This window comes from Dermacentor variabilis, chromosome 2, assembly GCF_050947875.1.
Source record: "Dermacentor variabilis isolate Ectoservices chromosome 2, ASM5094787v1, whole genome shotgun sequence".
Classification (NCBI taxonomy): Eukaryota; Metazoa; Arthropoda; class Arachnida; order Ixodida; family Ixodidae; genus Dermacentor; species Dermacentor variabilis.
In genome coordinates, this window is record NC_134569.1 from 105,031,483 (window position 1) to 105,051,482 (window position 20,000).

A 20,000-nucleotide genomic window follows, 5' to 3' on the forward strand; every position below is an offset into this window, starting at 1 on the left:
GCCACCGCTCAGTGTGGCCACCTTCCAAGCCGACTGCGTCGCGGGAAGGTCGCCGTGTTGGAAGAGCTTGATATTCGGTGACACATCGGGTTGAGTGTTTACTGAAGTACAACTACTTTGCGCCCGGAGATAATGGTTGCTAAGAACGAAAATAAAATGTTATTTTGTGCGAAGTAATGCAGCAGGTGGTTGCTTTGCCCGCCGATCGTGTTTACTGCTGGAACTGTGCTACGATTGTGGGCAGCAGCTTAGCGCTGCTATCGGGAGCTTATGCACGCGTTTTTTTTCCCTTCCCCGGAGCGGGCTACGAAGGAAACATTTCGTCACTTCGAGCCGGAATGAAGCAAGCTTGTGCTTTTGGGCATGAACATCGTGGACCGCCGTCGGCTTCTATTGAATGTTTCCAAGTAGGACGAAACTAACACCTGACAGTGTCACAGGCACGTGCATTCATTGTGTAATTTCAGAAGCTAAATCGGATACATATAATTTAGTTTGTAAACGGATACCGCGCGTTCTCGATTATGCCGGGCGACTTCGTCCGCCGTATACGCACGACACACTGCGACTTCCGTGTGCGCACTTGTGTTTGGCCGTGATCGCGTAAGGTGATCTGTGCACAGCAGGCGTAAAAACCAACTTCGATGACCATTTTGCGCACTAAATCTTGTGAAAGGGCAATATGAGACATTTTCGTGATTACAGCAACGTATATGTACTTCTGTACACTGATAATGAGCGAGAGTTTGCTACATTTCGATTATGAACGCGGCTGTCTAGTGCGTTCCCCCCCCCCCCCCCGCCCTCATGAGCGGCTACTCGTCTCAACTTATTTATGACTGTTTTATTAGACTACCAAGATTTGCTGCCTGTATAAAAAGAAAAGCAGGAACGCCCGCTGGTGACGCAGTACTTTTTTTTTCTAAGTTACATAGGCGATGTATAAAATTCTTGTGCTTTTAGAGCGGTTTATGTAACACGCATAGTGACAGAGTCAAACTAAAGCTACAGGGTGTTCTGTTGTTTTGTATTTCTTGTTATGCATCAAGCACAACATTATTTGGGTATGCACCGTAGCATTTCAACATAAAACATAGTATGTATGCTGACTTCAGTTCATTGCATGTGCTCGGCTTACAAGCTCAAAATTTAAAGCACGTGCTGTGAATATCACCTGGCCATTCGTTTCAAGCTCGAAATGCGTATGTATAAATGAGCAAAGGATAAGTGGAAAAAAGGAAGTATCATGGGCCTCGTATAGTGGCTATGTTTTCATTGACTGCGATCGTCACAATCTGCGAAAAACAAGTGCCATATGGGTCGAGTGACTCGAGGCGAGAGCGCGCTCACGTGCGCGGAGAAATCATGCTAGCACCTTGTGCACGTGAGGACGCGCAATTCTCGCGCGACAAGTGTGCCTTCGCGTGCCACGAGCATGGAATAACCGCGTGTGTTGAGCAACAAACGCGTACACGTGTACCCGCGTCAAGCGTGCAAGACGCGAACGATCCCTGCAATGAACTCCTATTTTCGTAGCATCGCTAACGCCGCGTGCACTTCGCTTAAATATCTTCTAAAACAGTGCCGAAAAGCACAAGCAAGGTATACTTATACCTCGCCACGCTCGTGTTTTTTGTAGGCTTGAAGTTCTCCCGGCCGATTCTGTGTAACCACGCAGAACGACGCTCTCGGTCATTTTTCCCGGTCGTAATCTAGGGAAAAGTATTTCCAGACTCAGTTCGGTTGCTGCATCCGAAGGCGCAGCAGTCAGGCATGATTTCCTTGCAGTCAAACGCGAGCGCGACAATCGGAACATAAAAAAAAAAAACGTAGGGAACCTGCGCTGCCTGCGCTATAACTCAGCCGGCCCGCCCGGCGCTTGGAAGGTATATGGCACCCCAAAGTCACGTGGTGCGGTTGGGCCAATGAACGCGTCGGCGGCGCGGGGAAAACGAATGCGGTACTCTGAAATTTTTCCAGTTACTCGAGTCAGAGGCGTCCTGTATCGGACGCTGCATCTAGAAATCGCGCTGTGAGCAGAAAGAAGAGCCGCGTCGCCTAAACACGAGGGTTCGAGTGACGCCCGCTGGAAGTTAGAAGCTGAGAGAGCGAGAAAACTTATTAAACGCAAGGCTATTCGGTCATCCTCGCACCGGTCCCCACACGGCCCCAATGCGCTCAAAAGAGACGAAGGGGAGAAGTGGGAGTGGCGCGCCACCTGTCGGGGCAGCGCCGTACATTGCGAGGAGGGGGTCTTCTGTGTTTGCCGCAAGATGGCTCTGCATGCGCGCCAAGCGCAGAAAAAATGTAGCGGAAACGTACTTACGTACCGAATTACCGATATACACCGCATTAAAAATTTCTACGGCACGTTTCTAAGGCAACACCGCGTTCACTAGAGGCGCTTTCGGCCCGCTTTGGACCATCGAACTCATGGCTGAGTGGTAGCGTCTCCGTCTCACACTCCGGAGGCCCTGGATCGATTTCCACCCAGCCCATCTTGCAAGTTGTTTTTATTTATGAATTGCGTTCCACCATTTTTCGCTCACGGCCAACGCTGGTGACACCAGCTTTTCTGCGACACGAGCTCCTTAACTCTGTCGCGTTAAAATATTGCCTTGGAGTTCTTCCAAATGTTTGGCACACTATCACTTAAGCTGTAACTTCTAGTAGGCTGATGCTTTATTTGTCATTGCAATAGGGGCGACGTTCAAAAGGAAGATACAGGACCCTATACATTTGTCAACTTTTGACGCTGAGACAGAGTTGCCGGTGCTCTTTTCGAAGCCAGTGGTCCGTGAGGTCCACGGTGCATCCGGCCAAAGCCACCTTTGGTCCGGCGCACCGAGGGTGGCTGTTTGACCGAGACGAGACTTGCAACGAGGTTCTGCCTGTGACAGGAAACTATTGCGTCCATATGGAGCAGTGCACAGTATGGCGTGCTGCGGTGTGGTGTGGTGGGGTGCGCCGTGGCGAACAGGCACGGCGCCCATATTAAAGCGAAAGCTTTACTGGCCGCGAACTTGCGATTTCGCCGTGGCCGTGCTCCGAGCAGGCACATGACGTCACACCGCGCTCCTCGCCGTTGCGTTCGCCTTCGCTCGCTTCGCCAGCTGCGTCGCATGCCTGATAACATGTCGGAGGATTGAAAAGGAGAAAAGGAGAACCACAGTTGAGGCGGCAGTATGGACGGTGACAATTCTGATAAGCAGGAGGAGGCCTGGAATCGACATCGGAACGAGATGAAGAGGGAACAAATCGCCCAGGAAACAGACGAACAGCGCACCGCAGGACTGGCTAAACGCCGCAACATAGCTAGACAACCAGACTAACCTGGACTTGCAATTAAGATTAACCAAGGCTAACCATGCTGTGCCTTAGCTTTCGCTACGTATATCCTGGCATAGCCGAGCTAAGCCACTGCCAATATTTAAGATTGTGGCTAGTATCATCTACAACCAATCTGCTTTGCTTTACTAGTACCTACAGTGAACTAATCAAGGAAACTTCCTTATATTTGGTAAAAATTTGCAGTTCCTCCCGAAAACCGAAGCACCGATTGCGATAGCAAATTAGTAGATAGCTGTACGAAGTAAGAGTAGTAGTTTTATCGGCCATGTAAACTTGTAAACATTTGCTTACTAAATAAATTAACAATTATAGAATATGTAAGCGGGACTCAACGAGGACGTAGAAAGATGCAGACACACGGAGACAGCGCTGTCTTTGTGTGTCTGCTTCTTTCAACGTTTCTTCAGTCGCGCTTACACATTCTATCATGGATTCAAACTAACTAGCCCGTCAACGTGTTTTAACTAAATTAACCAGCTCTGTGTCACGCGCGCACAGGTAAACATGAACACACAACGCTCTATGACAGCTGAAACTGTCTGTGAAAACACTGGAGTTGGGAATTACGGCAGCAGCTGCGAGCCAATTGACCTCCGTGCATCTGTCGCTTCAACGAATACGAAACGTCGAAAGCACAGCGCATATACGAAGCTACCGGCACTACGTGCACTATGCAAACATCGCAGGTCGCTTTGAAGATGAGGCCCGCGCGAGCGCGCACTTTATCCACGTCGCAGACCGCTTTCAATACACGCAAGCGCCGGCGACGCGTCCTTACAGCGTCCGCCAAAGGCGTCTACCACGGCGTCCGCGATTCGCGTGACCAACACCGTAGTAGACGCCACGGTTGTCTCGACTCTGTACGGAGCGGCGGGCGAAGGCGGTGAGGCGAAGGAGGATGATAGTGATAGTGCTCTAAAGAAAGGAAAGGCGCTTGATTCTAGGGGTGTTCTTCTTCGGCGGCTGCTACGGTGCCTCAAGTCGTTGGGTATGCCTCGCGCGCCACAGGAGAGGGCACAACACGCATCCGGGCCGCTTTCCTCGCTCGCGCGCGCGAGATTGAATCGCGTTCGCCGGCTCACCCTCACAAGCTTTCACTCATGCGGAACCTCACGGCGACGCTGACGGCGACGACAAAAGTGCGCCTGGGGTGCTCATATAATTGCTATCGCAATGAAAGAAAGGAACACGTATCATATTGTTCCGGCCTTATTGCGGTGATAAAGTTCAAAATTTTAATCTGATACGGCTACTTTTCTTCTTTTTCACATCCACGTGCGTTCTAAAGTTCGGCGTGAAAGTTCAAATGGCGATACTCTCGTGAGTTGCCGCAGTCAGTAAGTGTGAGTAGCGGCACCAACGTTACTTGTGATCGCGGTGTCTCTTACACTAGGCTAAAATGCACTGAGTTCCGCACCTCGTCGCGATTTTTGTTTTTGTTCTTCAATGTCTTTCTTACTGCCTGCTCTCCAGCTTAAGCAACAATTCATCCTAATTTCTTCGCGGCGGTAGAGGTTTCTGGAAGTTGCATGCAAATTTGCCAGTTCTTCCCCGAAATGTCGGAGTAACTTGTGATGCTTCCGGAAAATTTCGCTCTTACATGGACACTGCGTTCTAATCATACGGTGCAGTGTAGCTCTTGAATAATGCAAGATTGTGCCGAAACTGCAAGTTTCTGTAATAGCGCAGCCAAGGAACTTCACTGAATGACGGACGTGAGCATGGAGCACGCCAGAAAGTGTACGTGCTAAGGGGACGTGTAAAACGAGCGTGAGCCCCGAGGTGATTTCCCTTCGGAAAGAAAGACTGGCGAAACAACTTTCAACCCATTGACGCTGACGATTCTTTCCTTTCTACGTAAACTCGAGCAGACAGCCCATGTGAGATGAGGAAAAAGTTCTCTAAAAATCCGGCACGCCAGCGAGTGTATAGCTACATGCAATTTGGTTTCCCGCAGTACTTATTCTCTAGGAGAAAAAGTTACCGACAGGATCGTATTTTTACAACAGCAATCACACGAGGCCAGCAGACAGCCAGAAAGAAGCACTTAAAAATTAAATTACCGGCATTCTTAATTGAAATGTACAATTGATAAGAAAAAGAGAAAAAGTGGACAATACACAACTCGTCGATGGCGGGAGCCCAACTTTCGAATGACGCGCGCGATGCTTTATTATACACCAAGCTACGGCGGCGGCCTTTCTACTGCCCTGAATAATTTTTCTGGTTACATTGTACCAGCCGAGCCAACTATAAACCACCGAACAATTGCACATTTTGCTGTTTTGTGCAGCTTAGTGTGCTGTTGCTGTCGTGCCTTCCGTATGCCATGGCTCGGACGACGCGACAGCAACGAGAGGAGGATTATTAGCCCCGGAGAGTGAGCTAAAGAACACCAAGCAGACAAGAAGAAATATACCTATAAAGACGTAAGCTAGGAATTCGCTCATGCCTCGCGACGTTGAAAAAGAAACGGAAGTAAAGATAAAAATTTGGACGACGCTTAAGCTTCGCGTTTAAGAGTGGAACGCGATAACGTTCAAAGACTCATTACTGCTTTCACGCTTCCTGGAAACTGCAGTTTATGTAACCCGTAACGTTTACCGGGAAACGCTGGCCGCGAACGCTGTGCATTAAGGCGAGCTTTCTGGTAGAAACGCGGCCTCCTGCGTGGGTCGATCTCCTGTTATTGTTTCGCACATCTAATATTTCAGTCTGAGAAGAGCTAACGTAAAGGACATGCGCTGTCGGTGTTTTTTTCCATTACATTTGTTTGTGGGCTGGCGTTCTCAAAATTCGGAGGAATAACTCTGTAAAGAATGAAAGATAAGGTATGAGCAGCTTTGGTGTTAGAGAAGTGGTTGGGTAAGCCCGGTTCGGAACTTCTTTCGAGCTACGTATACCTCATTTATTGATGGATGGATGCAAAACTTTAATAAAGGTCCTGAGGTACGCAACTCAGCGCGCTGCGGGCCGCTCCCACGTTGAGACAGTCAGGCCATGCCCGACCGCCGCATCGTGGGCCCTCTGGACAGCCCATAGTTGCGCCCCGGCATCGGGGCTCTTGATGGCGGAGAGTACCTAACTTGATGAAATAAATCACTTCTCAGAGCTTCGTTTTTGTCGAAGCGACGTCCAACGCCGACGCCAGATTTTCTGCGACACGGGTTCCTTAACGCTGTCGCTTTAAAAGCGCACGACGACTGTCTTGAACGCACTGCTGAAATTGTGCGTGAAGCAGAGGGTACGTTCTTGTGGCCGGCGGCCAGCTGAGAGTCACCAAACGACAATAGATTTGAACTGTATGGAGCCGGCCATAGCTTACTTAAAGGAATTTCGAGGAAGAGTCTGCGGAGAAGCGAGAAGCGGGGGCATCAAAATGTGCAGCTGTCCTTTTTTTTCCACTGCAGAAACAACATAGGTCTGCTCGTTCATCGTAAAAGCTCGTTTTCTTCTTTGCTCATAAATATAGGCACGGCGTTCACTTGCGGCCTCGTAAAAGCTAGGATCTACTGTCATTTAATTGCAATCCACTTGGTCATTCAATGATGCCGTGGCTTCTTCCACAGCCCATAACGGCCCCCCTCTCGATCAAAATGAATGACATTACCACCTATGCGTGCTGCAGTGGTCCGCAACATAGGAAGCTGTCATCGTCTACACGCCAATAGGGGGCTGCCCTCCGACCCCGTTTCACCCCAGATATTTTTTTTCTGCGACGTACTTCTATGCTCTTGTAAAGAAGCCACGGTGCTTAGATGAGCAACATAGCTGCCGCTCATCCGGCTTTCGATGTGCTAAATTATCAAATTTAAGCGTAGAAATAAATGCAAAGTCAAATACGAATATTGTTTCGCAAATGATCTCAGTGCCCACGCATGGCACGCGAGAGATGCAATTCTTGGTAAGCGGCCTTTATCTGGAGAAATCAATGAAACGGGAACGGTTGTATGCACCATGCTTCGGGCAAGAGCTAGCACATGTGTTTCGTATTTGTTATCTCCCTGAACACGATACACTCAGACTCTGCAGGAAGTGGCATTGAAGCTTTGCTTCTACTTACACTCTTGCTCCTAACGGTCTCGTACACGAAGTGAAGACACTTCAAGGGGAACGGGTAACTAGATGTACGAGACGGTGCAGTGAAAATATGTATCAGCTCAGTCTCGTAACAAAATCCCGAATTTTGACACAATTCTATCTAACAGTGGTTTATAGGAGATCGGAATGTCCACCTCCTCCGTTCATATCTGTTGCGCGGCTGGCACTATTACGCAATGCGGGCTGCGCGTGCTTTAAATTCACTTTTAGGCAGGAAATGTCGATTGCGTCCTCGAAAACTGCCGCTCTTTGCTTGCGCTCTGTGTGTACTAGCTTTACGGCTTAGCGGCGAAACTGCACGTTCACCTACAGCGCGAACAAATCAGACGGAACACAAAGGAAAGACGACACTGCTCGAGAGCTGACACAAAAAGTGCGCCTGTGTCATCGGGTCGAGTTGCCCGACTTGCTGAGTTTCTTCAGCGGTGAAAAGCGCCTAATCAATCTAATCATTGCTTCAATACAGGGCAGAGTAGTAGGTAGGTAAGTCCTCAGAAATGTTCTGACTATTCGCGCCCAGGCAAAAAAAGAAGAAAACTACTTTTGTTGGTGACCACCCGAATAGTTCGCGCAAAACTCATCAAGACAGAGCCCAAGGGGAATCAGTATAGTGCCAGTATGGCGATGACGTCACACTAAGGCTGGCGCACAGCGGGGCAACGACTTGAAAGCAGAGAAGCGTGTGCAATTATTCGCCGATACAATGTACACAGCCTGGAGCTTTAATTATACAGGATCGAAGGAGTGCCAATGTATTCTTTGGAATAGGCAGTCGAGCCATTAATTAGGCCCAAGCAACTTGGCCCATGGAACACTTCGAATTGAATCTAAGGGGCTGCTCTCGACGAACGCAAAGTGTTGGTAAGAGGAAATTTATTAGGCGCAGGTTGCTTTACGTGTGTTGGCACATGTCTCGTCGTTATTTAAAGAGGGCCCGCACAATTATAGCGACAGGCAATCGTGCTATCTCTCTGGAGAGCGGTGCGTCTTTGGCGTGTTCCCGACAGACGGAAACTGTTCTGTCGTTTCACGTCTATCGCGTTTCGGCGGAAAAAAATTGTGATTTGTTGCTTATTCGAACGGGACTGACCGTTCGGGTACTCACGAACAAGCTTTGAATGCACTTGCGCGACTAGGGGAGCCGTTATGAAGTGCTGCTTTTAGTCTCAGCCTTAACGTATAGTACACGGGCGTTTGTGCAATGAAGCCATGGCGGTTCGCCGCCTAACACTTTACCCAGTGCCTTTCATTTTGTTACAACCACTAAGTCACACCATTTTTAGCATCTGTCGAAAACGGAACGGGACAGTAAAATGGTGCTGATGTACAGAATTAATGAAATTAACTTCTCAAAGTTCATCTATTAGGTGGCAGATAGTTCGGCCTGATGTTCAGTATACTCTAGCCTGCCACTCTGCGCAAGAAAAAAGAAAAGAGAGAGAGAGAGAGAGAGAGTTATGGGTTGTGACGTTGTGCACTGAGGGCATGACTAGCTTGTCAGATGGAACTGTCACAGCCGCGAGCCAAGACCGCGCTGCGCTGGGAGGGCGATAACTGCACGAACCGCTCTGTAACTCAGAGAGGGAGAGAAGTGCGCAAATGCACGGAGTTTAATCAGACACGCGTCCGGTTTGCTACCCTGCATTTGGTCAAGTGGATACAGAGACAAAAATAGGGAGAGAGAGGGCAGAGAAAGAGCGCTATAGTTGCTCGCAGCAAGTCTATAAATGGTCGCAGAGACTTGCCGACTTCAGCTTTTGCAGCAATATTCTCGCCGCTTTCTGCGCCAGGAACGCGCGCGGCCATGGTTCAAGGACATTCGTTTAGGAAGAAAGCAGCCAGTGGGCATCATGCTCACTGCAACGGCTTCAGTAAGCAGTCGACTGTCGGTTTCGGAGGGGGAATCAGCCAGGCTGTGCCGTTTGCATGCATACTGTGGGCAAACGCACAAGAAAGGCGTGGCGTGCACTGTTTATGGTATGTCGCAGCCATCACAGTTTGGAAGAGTCCGCACATTAAAGTAGATGCCTGTCGCGTTTGGTAGATGTCACGCCTCATTATTATTATTATTATTATTATTATTATTATTATTATTATTATTATTATTATTATTATTATTATTCATGTAAACATATCTAAACATTACAAAAGGGAAAGAGAGAAGCGGGCTAGCAACTTTCTCCCAAAAGGGAGACCACAGCCAACCGAACGAAGAGGAAACAAAGAAAATAGAAAGAGGAGAGGAATGACATAAAGACAGGAATAAAGGAAGAAGAATGCACAACACATGACATCACACGCATAGTAGGAGCGTGTCAGGCGAGATTCTAGTTCCGTGGCTGACGGGAATTCGGCTGAACAGCTCTCGTTGGCCTCATGTCGAGTTGTAGCGCTGCCTTTAGGAAACAAACAAAAAAAAATCATTAAGCTTAGTTCGAGCGAAATCAATCGCAGACTGCGAACAACGCCACTACCATAGGATATTCAAAAAAGTAGATATTGTGAGCGATATTTAAGCAGCCCTGACAAGTGTCACAAAGTGATGCCGTCACTAGGCAAAATTTGAAACACTGTGCACACACTTCTTTGTTTCCCTTTTGTTCAGCACAACTTAGGTATCTTGAGTTGTACGGTGATGATATGACAGAGACTGCTGGCATACAGTGTAGAGAATGAGAACGTTAAACAGGAGGTTTGAGGTAATAACTAGCGTTTCAGGCTGACATCCTAAATAGATGCAATGCATTCGTAACATGTCAGTTTGCCTAAGGAAGACGAAGTTTGTCATGCCAGACCAGCGTCATTCGATCTGTTTGCATGCAGGCTTGCCCAAGTAGATCTACACTGATGTCATTAAAAGAAAAAAGAAATAACTTCGGTTAGTTTTAGGTTACCTGTAAAAGAAAGTTGTAAGTCGAACCCTTGCCCCGTCTGCTTCCGCATTCTTATTTAATTTATTCTCGTCCCTTTGTTTTCATCTCAATAAGGTTTTGATGATATGAAAGTTTAGATACCGTACTGAAAAACTCTTACGAAACTCGTGCTCTGCCTCTATTTTACAGCCTGAACTTGGGCCTAACTGCGTTTCGGTCTTCCTGGGATCCTGGGTATTAGGTCCTCACATAATTTATGCAGCCGGCGGCTTATCTACACGGGGTCAAGCAATTAAACCAGCGCAGGCTCGCCTCTGTACATGCTTAGCTGTGGGAAAAGAACGGATGCTGATGCAGCCCGGTGTTTTCCGGAACATTTGCGCCGGAGTTTCGATTACATCGCTAGGCGCCCCAAACTTGTGGGCGTAAGAGCGGTCACCGAATCTCGCAAAGAAAAAAAAAGTTTAAACTAAGCTTGTTTCGTACGTCTTTCTTTCTTTCTTTCTTTCTTTCTTTCTTTCTTTCTTTCTTTCTTTCTTTCTTTCTTTCTTTCTTTCTTTTTTTCTCTTTCTTTCTTTCTTTCTCTTTCTTTCTTTCCTTCTTTCTTTCTTTCTTTCTTTTTTTCTCTTTCTTTCTTTCTTTCTTTCTCTTCCTTTCTTTCCTTCTTTCTTTCTTTCTTTCTTTCTTTCTTTCTTTCAAGATACTAAAGAGAAATGTAATAAGGCCGGCGTCCACGATGCCTGTTCAGCGTGCAGAACGCATTGAGCTGCAAGTGTCCACCTGGCAAAGAAGCACACGAGAGCAGTAATGCCGAGCGTCACTGAAACGGGCTGAGCGTTGGTTTCGGTAGACCCAGAGAACTTGCGAAAACTGGTTAACTTAGGAAACTCACGAGCTAAGGTTGTCCACGTGGAGCCTCGTTGTCATTGGTGATTAACATCTGGTCGAACATCCTTGCCTGTTATCCTCTCCCTTGAACTTCCTTTCTCTCTTCCACGTTAGACATCGCCTGTCTCTCCAAGGGTGACATAGGCAGCAGCCTCACGTATGAATTTCGCCGTGGAATAATTACACGTAGCATGCGCTTAAGTCAGAAGAGTGAATATGAAAGAAAACAAAGGTATCTTTTCTTTTTTCTTCCCGTTCAACCGGCGTTATTTTTTTTTGTTCTTGTTCTTTGTTTTTGGGTGCATGGAATTTTTAGCAATGGCCCGTGATAAAAAGCGCAATTATAATCCAAGAACTGCATTACTCCAAGAGGGGAACATCACTTAAAACAACATTAACTAATTAGCAAAATTTGGCTAATTAGGTTCGTAATTAGTTTATTTACGCCATATAATGCAATTTACGAATTGTAGCCGGTCAGTTAGCAAGGCCTGTCAACTTGGAACACATTCTTAGAGCATGCGACGAAGCGCTGCATTGGTATTCCAGCTGTTCATACGCTTCAATGAATCGAACGGTGTTTTATTACAAGGGTAAGTGGAAAAACCGTCAATTTAGAGTGCGGATTTGTTGGCGCTTATCTGGAAAGCAGCGTCAGCATCATAAATCGTTACAAAGGGCTATGCCTTGAAAACCCAGCGACTACAATTCTTAAATTTCGATATGTACTATATTATATTAGCGAGAAGTTTTCTTAATCGGACTTTCTTAATTAGTCAATTCTGCGCATCGACTTACTCTGCAAGCAATGTCCCTCAATTTGAGCAATCAAGTTAAAAAAATAGAATTGTGCTATCTGCCTTAGACAATTAAAAATAATTTGTATAGCCTAAAAAACACTTGGTATTATTAATGGCAGGTCATTCGACAAGTAATGTACACTTTGCTAAAAGTATATTGCACAAACTTGAAGAAGTAGGGCGAATAAATGTAGTGTGCGCTTTGAAAAGTAAACGCGTTTGAAAAGCAAACGTGTTTGAGAAGTAAACGTGTTGGAAAAGTAAACGGAACAAATAAGCTAGCGCCGATTCGCCGCTTGTTGTATACGATCTACACGCCTGTGTATATAGCCCTCATGTGGTCCTGCATAACACACCGGGGCCGTTCCACTACTGCAAGCTAGGTTGCGGCTATTCTTAAAAAAACGCAATATAAATAAATGTGGAGGGAGGTGGGGGTGTAAGTGCAACGTGGCATTATTCGCGAGAAGCAAACTCTTCTAGAACGAGTTCTCCTGTTTGTAGGACTTCATTTTTGAACGCTCTTCGCTACGACTTTCCCAACAGGACGAACTGTACTGAATGCAGGTTAAAGCACGATATTATAAGGATTTCAAATGAACTGTTTTTCCCTCTTGTGTTACTCTCTTGCCGAACTCGCCTTGTTCACCACGCGAGTCAGTATAGCAAGACAATCACGTCAGTTTCAAAGCCGCGTCGTTCAGAAACCTCGCAGCTCTCCAAAGTCAAGTTTTCCAGCAGAATCAAAAACGGCGAATATCTCAGGCACGCTTCCGAGAGAACTTCGAGTGCAAATGTGCTGAGTCAGTTCGCGCTGATAGGTGTATGCGATCGCCGCATGTTCCTAGCAACGTGCAGATGTGCCCGTGCAACAAAGAGAAAAACGCATTCAACTCGGCGCTTTTATTTAAATGTAGCTGGTGTCGGCATCATTGTAGCAACTTGCTTACGTTTGCAGTGCTTGTTTTTCTCTAGCGGCGGGCGATGTATGCAGGAGAAGAAAACTGGCAACGCAATTGAGTTCCGCTACGCCAGCAGCTGCCGCTTGCAAGAGGGAGTGATTGGACAAGTCTAACATTTGGCGACAACGAAGGAAAAAGAAAAAGACATTCGGAGGGAGGCTGCGGCAATGCGCAAAATAATAAATCCTGTATGACGATTCCTCCTAGCGGATAAAGGGGGTTAACCGAGGGGCCCGATTTTTATTAATCCTATCCCGAGAAGCCAACAAGCAAAGACACCAAGGAAAACATAGGGGAAATTATTTGCACTTACTAAGTGAATTAGAAGGATGATACATTAATGGCAATGCCAGTGGATGAAAAAACAACTTGCCCCAGATGGGGAACGATCCCACGTCTTCGCATTACGCGTGCGATGCTATAACCAATTGAGCTAGCGGTAGCTACCGCTACCGCTAGCTCAATCCTACGTCTTCGCAACGCACGCGTAATGCGAAGACGTGGGATCATTCCCCACCTGCGGCAAGTTGTTTGTTCTTCCACTGTCATTGCCATCAATTTATCGTTTCTTTAATTCAATTAGTTAGTACAAGTAATTTATTCTATGTTTTCCTTAGTGTCTTTGTTTGTTGGCTTCTCATTATATGACTCCTCGTCATGCCACGTACCTTTCGTGATGCGAGCCCCATTTATTCCTCCTGTATGCTATCGAAGCCCTCGCAGAAATCTGTTTTTTTTTCTTTTTGTAATGGCCCTGCAACTTATAATCTGATTTGTTGCTTGATGCCCGCAGTGCTGAAATAGGTGAACCTATTTTAGGATATGATCACGCAATTCTCCACGTATACGGGGAGAGGGGAGGAGGGGTTGACTTCCCTCTTAAGATGCGTTCAATGGCGTAGCCATGGGCTGACAAAGGTCAGCGGGCTGCCTCATTCGGCCTGAATTTAACGTTTAACTACAAGAAAGACAGAGAGGGCAGGCAACTAAACGCATTTATTTCCTTACCTCATCTTTTTAAATGCAGCAGTTTGAACTTAAGCACGCCAAAACATTTAATGGCGAGTCGACATCACTCCTCTAACATCATTGTCAACATGGTCGCTAAAACACGATTGTGTTGGCTGATATTGGCTACATATTTGCCGCAATAAAGCAACAGATTGTTTCCTTATTCACAAAGTTTTCGCCCATTTCTAAATCTTAGTGTACCTAACTGCACTCTGTATTCACCGGCGTAACTTTCCGATGCCGCGTGACGACGCTATGCAGGCCGTCGCTGTACGGCGACATCCGGTTAAATGCGCTCTATTGGGGCTCGCGTTTTTTATTGGCTAGGCTACTAATTTCTAATAAAGCAATCAAGCAAAAATTGAGAAGCTGATTATCTTGTCTAGTTGTTCTTCCATCGACTCAGGAAATTTCGCGTCCGCGCAAGTTCTACTTGTCGCTAGGACGCTTTCCTACGAAGGGGAAACACGTGCAAGCGCAGAGATCGGTATAACACAAATTCAAAAATGTTTTTCTTGCTTAAAACAAAAAATAATTTGATAAAAGTTTCTCAGTTTGTAGACAATGAATGTTTCTAGTAAATGCGCTATTTAACTTATCTTTACTCAGACCACCTCAATGCTAAGGCCCAAACAATGAAACGTTCCTTTCCTGCGAGCGCTTCCTAACCTTACGTGAGGCCTCGTTACAGCGAAGGACCGATGGAGGAAGCAAGCATACTCTGAAAGCTCCCTTCACCCGTCCTCACGTAAGGAGCGGTTGCCGCCATGCCTGGGTTCGAGATTATCTCTTAAAAGCTTTAGGCAAACACCAGAACACCACTATTCAATAAAAAAGGTTGTATCGTCCCACAATCTTTAAGTTGATGAGCTAATATAGAGAAGCGTGGACGCTTTTTTCTAGTTTTCTTTACTAAACCTAAAGAAGTAGCGCATTACAGTGCAAAACTTGATGTGCTCCAGCAACGCTGGAACGCCGGCGTCGTGCAACGCCTAGCAACGCTTCCATGCCTCATGCGTGACTGAAACGAACGTGCCTGGCAAAACGTACCGTGCTCGTGCTTCTCCGAAGGTGGGCGACAGCGCGCATGCGCAAGCAAACGTCACGTGGTTAAGCAGTGAGGCGAAGCGCTCGTTCAGGGCCAGGAGCGGCGTAAGGACTCATGAAGGTAGCTTTGGAGCTACCTTATGCTGAGGAAGCACCAAGGAAGCCTTCACCGAGGGCCCCTCAGTAAGGAACCTTTCAGAGTGACATAAGGTAGCCTCACTGCAATGAAGGGTTCCTTACTGAGGTAAGGAAGATTTCATTGTCTGGCCCTAAATTTACGACTAAACGTAGGCTAAAAGTAACTTTTTTGCAACTTTGTCGCCAGCTGTACAGGCCATTTCACGTTATATTCGTCCCAAATTATTTTCCCTTACAGTACAACTTGCTGGCAATTAGTTACTATAAAATATAGCCTTATGGTAAAAGTTATCTTTCCGCAAAAAAATTCCCAATATGCACCAAATTTTGCATATTTAGTGCCGTATAATTAACTCACGGAAACGTAAAGATCGATAACACCTTTCTTAAGTGAAAAGCTTATCTTCATTCTCAAGGAAAAATTGTGTGGTCGCCTAACTTAAGAGAAAATTTTTTACCATGCGTTTTATCACTCATACTTTCGAGCTTTCTAAAAAACTTCACATGTTCCTAGCGGGGCTCAAAAAATTTTTTTCGCAAAAATGTTTTACAGGAAGACTTCTTGCTTTAAATAGATAGTTCTCAATTTTTTTCAAAGAAATCGCTAATGATCGAGCGCCAAGGTTGAGACAGTTGGCGTGGAATGACCCTTATACGAACGAGTATATCCGCCTCAATAGCTTTTCATAATTGAGAACACTGCGTCGATTGATTTGTTCGGGACTACAAAAAAAAAAAGAAGCAGTTTACAAACAACGTTTGCAGGTATATCTGTGTAGAGTTAATTGGAGTCCAAATGCAGACGTTGGAAGCAAGATTGAGTGTTGGCATATGCGGAGCTGTTGATGAACGATGTCTGTGGCACGGCGCTGCCGTGAGTGAAGAATGATCAGTTTGTTAACGGCTCTTGATCTGGGACAAAGTACCGGCCCCTACAGCGTCAAATCGGGGCTCGGAACTTTTTTCATGATAACCTGGGCAAAATCGGCAATATCCGGGACGGTCTGGCACAAACTATGCGGTACGCGTGGGAAAGCTAACCTCTCCGGGTGTGTCTAGGTTATTCCGCAATCCTCGCGGCAGTATAACTCACGATTGCGCGTGCGTACCGCGTGCTGGCGATTCGGGCACTCGAAAAGCGCCGCATTCGTCGTTCCTCGTATTAATCATCGCTCCCTCCTCTCCGCCCCTGAGAGAGAGAAAGGCTGGGGGCGCCCAGTCACCAGTTCCCAAGGCCCACGCGTCAGACATTGCGTGTCTCGAGCGCGCGACAATCGGAATGCGGGCCGCCGGACGCACGGCAGTCGTGACGCCCTGGCTTTCGGCGCAGCTGAGCTGCTCTTGTTTATCGCCGCGCACACGTATCGGACGAACACGAGAAGAGCACGCGCCGCTGTCTCTCTTGCTAACCACCGCGATGTTGCAACTGTCGTCGTGAGTTTAAATTTTCCATACCACTCCAGACAGACGTGACCCTTCTCTCTGCTTTCTTTTTTTTTCTTTTCGTTTTCTATCTTTTTCTCTGGAACGTGCACTTGTTGGACACGCTCACGTGGATTGCCCAAAGTCAGATGCCCGCGGCGGGGCCCTCGCACTGGCGGTAGCTACGCTGTTTTGCATCTTTGAGCTAACCTGGTATCCTCCTCTTCCTCCGCCCCCTTCTCCGCCCCCGCCACGCTTTCGGCACGCACTTTCACCTTCCTGGCTCTTCTTCGTCTGGGCGAATGCGGGGGAATTTCGCCATGTCCTCCTGTCTCGCAGAAGGCCTTCGTGTTCTCTCGAGATTGCGCCATGTTTTGAACTCCTCTAATTGCCGAAAGACGAGGCACGTCTCAGAACTTAGAATCGCTCAGAACTTAGTGCTCCTGTGGAGGGAGGAAGATTTCTTCTCTTTTTACTTTCCTACTATTAGCTGTGCTAAGAAGATGGTGGTGCCTTTAGGTAGCACGAGAAACTCCTGTGCCATAACAAGTGTGCACTATAAATTGCATAAGGATAAGGGGAGAAAGGGAGAGCGCGAACTGTTCAGGCGTCTGTATTAGACGCACCTTCGAATCAATGTATGTATGTATGTATGTATGTATGTATGTATGTATGTATGTATGTATGTATGTATGTATGTATGTATGTATGTATGTATGTATGTATGTATGTATGTATGTATGTATGTATGTATGTATGTATGTATGTATGTATGTATGTATGTATGTATGTATGTATGTATGTATGTATGTATGTATGTATGTATGTATGTATGTATGTATGTATGTATGTATGTATGTATGTATGTATGTATGTATGTATGTATGTATGTATGTATGTATGTATGTATGTATGTATGTATGTATGTATGTATGTATGTATGTATGTATGTATGTATGTATGCATGCATGCATGCTTCGTGAGTCGTTAACTAAACGATACAGTCACTGTCTGGTACTTATACGACAGTTAATTCGTGTTCACGGAAGGAATATTCGACGGAAATAAGTTTCATTTCAGAAGAGTAAATGACGGAAAGCTCGTCTGTTCATCTACATATTAAGTCGACTTTATATGAATATTAAAATGGGAGCTGATGTTTCAAGCAAGACAATATTCCTCTGACAAGGTGGTCCAAATTTTATCCACGTTCTCACAGGGTGAGTTGAACTACCTGTAGTGCTAGCTCTTCTCATCAGGAACTTTGTTGAATCAAAGGTACAGATAATAATTTTGCGGAAACGCGCGAAAATAAGCGTGTAACGAATGAACAAACTTTCCACACAGGACTATAAAGTACATCGCGAGATAGGATGCTCAGTACTTTCTGCAATAAGTTTGCCGTTTCTATTCAGTTCATAAAGACCGTCACGAGCAATTGTTTTTCTGCTTCTTCGATTGATCAATGTTATGAAGAAATCTTGTGGAAACCGCCAGAATACCGCACGGCGGCTCTGATTAGCATCGTGCATGCAAAAGAACAACCAAATATGACTGGAGAAATCTACGATACTTGAGTAATATTTCTTAACCTAGGAGTTAGATATTGCATAACGTGATAGTCGCCTGCTCGGTGACCTTCACGGTTTTGTCTTGTTTTTCACTCTCTTCTCTAGAATATGTATTGCGGAACAATGTTCGATTGAGAAAAAGAGAAGAGCAGAAATTTCCGTTAATTACGGACAGATCTAGATGAGCTTACAGACATAGGCCTAATCACTTTCCTTTCTATTACGATAGTGCTTTTCTGCCTGATCATTATCAAAAAAGCACACTTAGAGGGATTAGGATGTAAACGTTCACATGTTTGCGAATGTATGCTCCGAACAAAGGCCGCGGACCACAGTGTTAGACACGCTCATTTTTTACATCCTTGGCCCTGTCCGAGATAATAAATGCTCACCTTGTCGTTTTGGCGAATTTTTCTTCCTCTCGAGAAAACGACTCCAGAGTCGTTGGAAGTTGGACTGTTCGATGACAGCTTCATGGCTTCTCGCATCGGGACCTGCGATGATGTGGAAATTTGTTTCTGTGCTAAAGCCACTGCTTAGTCGTAGAATAATCGCATTGATATTTAAAGAGAATGTTGATATTTAAAGAGAATTTTTATTTTTGCCCTTCCATCAATTCTGGTGGTCGGCGGTGGTGGGACTTTCACCTTTCGATATGAAGGCACCGATGCAACGGACACATGCTCTGGTGCAACCGATGTGGGTGTCGCATTCGTCACCGAAAGTCAAACTCTTTGAAGCGAACGTGCTGTGGCGAGAGTTTTCGAAGATCTCAATGCTTGTATGTGCTGTGGGGGAGGCGCCTCGGCCAGGGCAGCCCTCCTCTTTTTCCGCGCCCCCCCCCCCTCTTCCCCCGTGGCGGATGCGAGAGGAGGAAGATGGGAGTCCCGTTCCACGCAGGCTCGCGCGCCACTGGAGACAGCACACATATTACGAATCGGCTTATAAGTATAGCCGCATAAACTAACGCTACAAAAGTGCTGGTATAACGCCCATTTTCCCCACGGGATTGCACAGTGAAACAACGAACGCTACCTACATAGATATTCCTGCAACAAATATACGACTACAAGCACGCCATGACTTCAATAAAGTAAAAGCTTTCTGGAAGCGTTAGGCTATTTGCCTGCATTGAGAATCATCGTCGGCCGTTTCCGCACATTTTTCTCTATCCGTTCTACAAAGTGATAAAATCTGCAGCAAGCTTTGAGCAATGGGCAACAAAACAAATATTGATACCTATAACTGCTGCAGCATTTGCGGTGTACTCCTCTATAGCAAAAGGTACCGGATATGATTGTCGGCAGTGGCAGCCGAATTAGTCCAGAGGCGATATATGAAAAAAAAATGCTCTTGTACGTAGAGCGATGCACTGAGATTTGGATAAACTCTAGGGATATTGAAGTATTCGTACGGTGGATCTGAAAGCCTATGCCGAGTTTAGGGGTGTTAAAGTTCACCAGGTCACCGTCTAACCAAGGAATCATCGTTTTTGTCTTATTTATTTATTTATTTACACATATAATTATTTATTTATTTATTTATTTATTTATTTATTTATTTATTTATTTATTGCAGCCTCTTTATTTCGCTTATGCCATGGGCCATTAACAATACGAAGATAGTTAGGAGAGAAACACGCTATCTTCATCGACAAACGAAAATACAACTGAGGCACTATAATGGGCATATGGTCAAGTTAGTTGTCTATATTGGTCAACGAGACATCTAGAAAAATATGAAGATGCACATGCGTATGTGTGCGCCCTGTCTTTTGGTCGTGTCTCGCTGTCCCAGGAATCTCTCAACGCCAAATGGAGGCAAGACTCAATTTTC

The 20,000-nt window shown here is 46.1% G+C and overlaps 2 protein-coding genes across 2 annotated transcripts in view; one reads left to right on the top strand and one right to left on the bottom strand.

Annotated features, from left to right (window-relative positions):
* LOC142572453 (uncharacterized) overlaps positions 1-20,000 on the bottom strand; it is a 73,628-nt gene that overhangs the window by 41,072 nt on the left and 12,556 nt on the right. The window contains exon 2 of the mRNA XM_075681580.1: positions 18,557-18,658. Coding sequence (XP_075537695.1) covers positions 18,557-18,658 — 102 coding nt within the window. The remainder of the gene's footprint in view (positions 1-18,556; positions 18,659-20,000) is intronic.
* LOC142572457 (UPF0764 protein C16orf89 homolog) overlaps positions 1-20,000 on the top strand; it is a 109,655-nt gene that overhangs the window by 22,886 nt on the left and 66,769 nt on the right. The gene's annotated exons all lie outside the window — the stretch shown is intronic.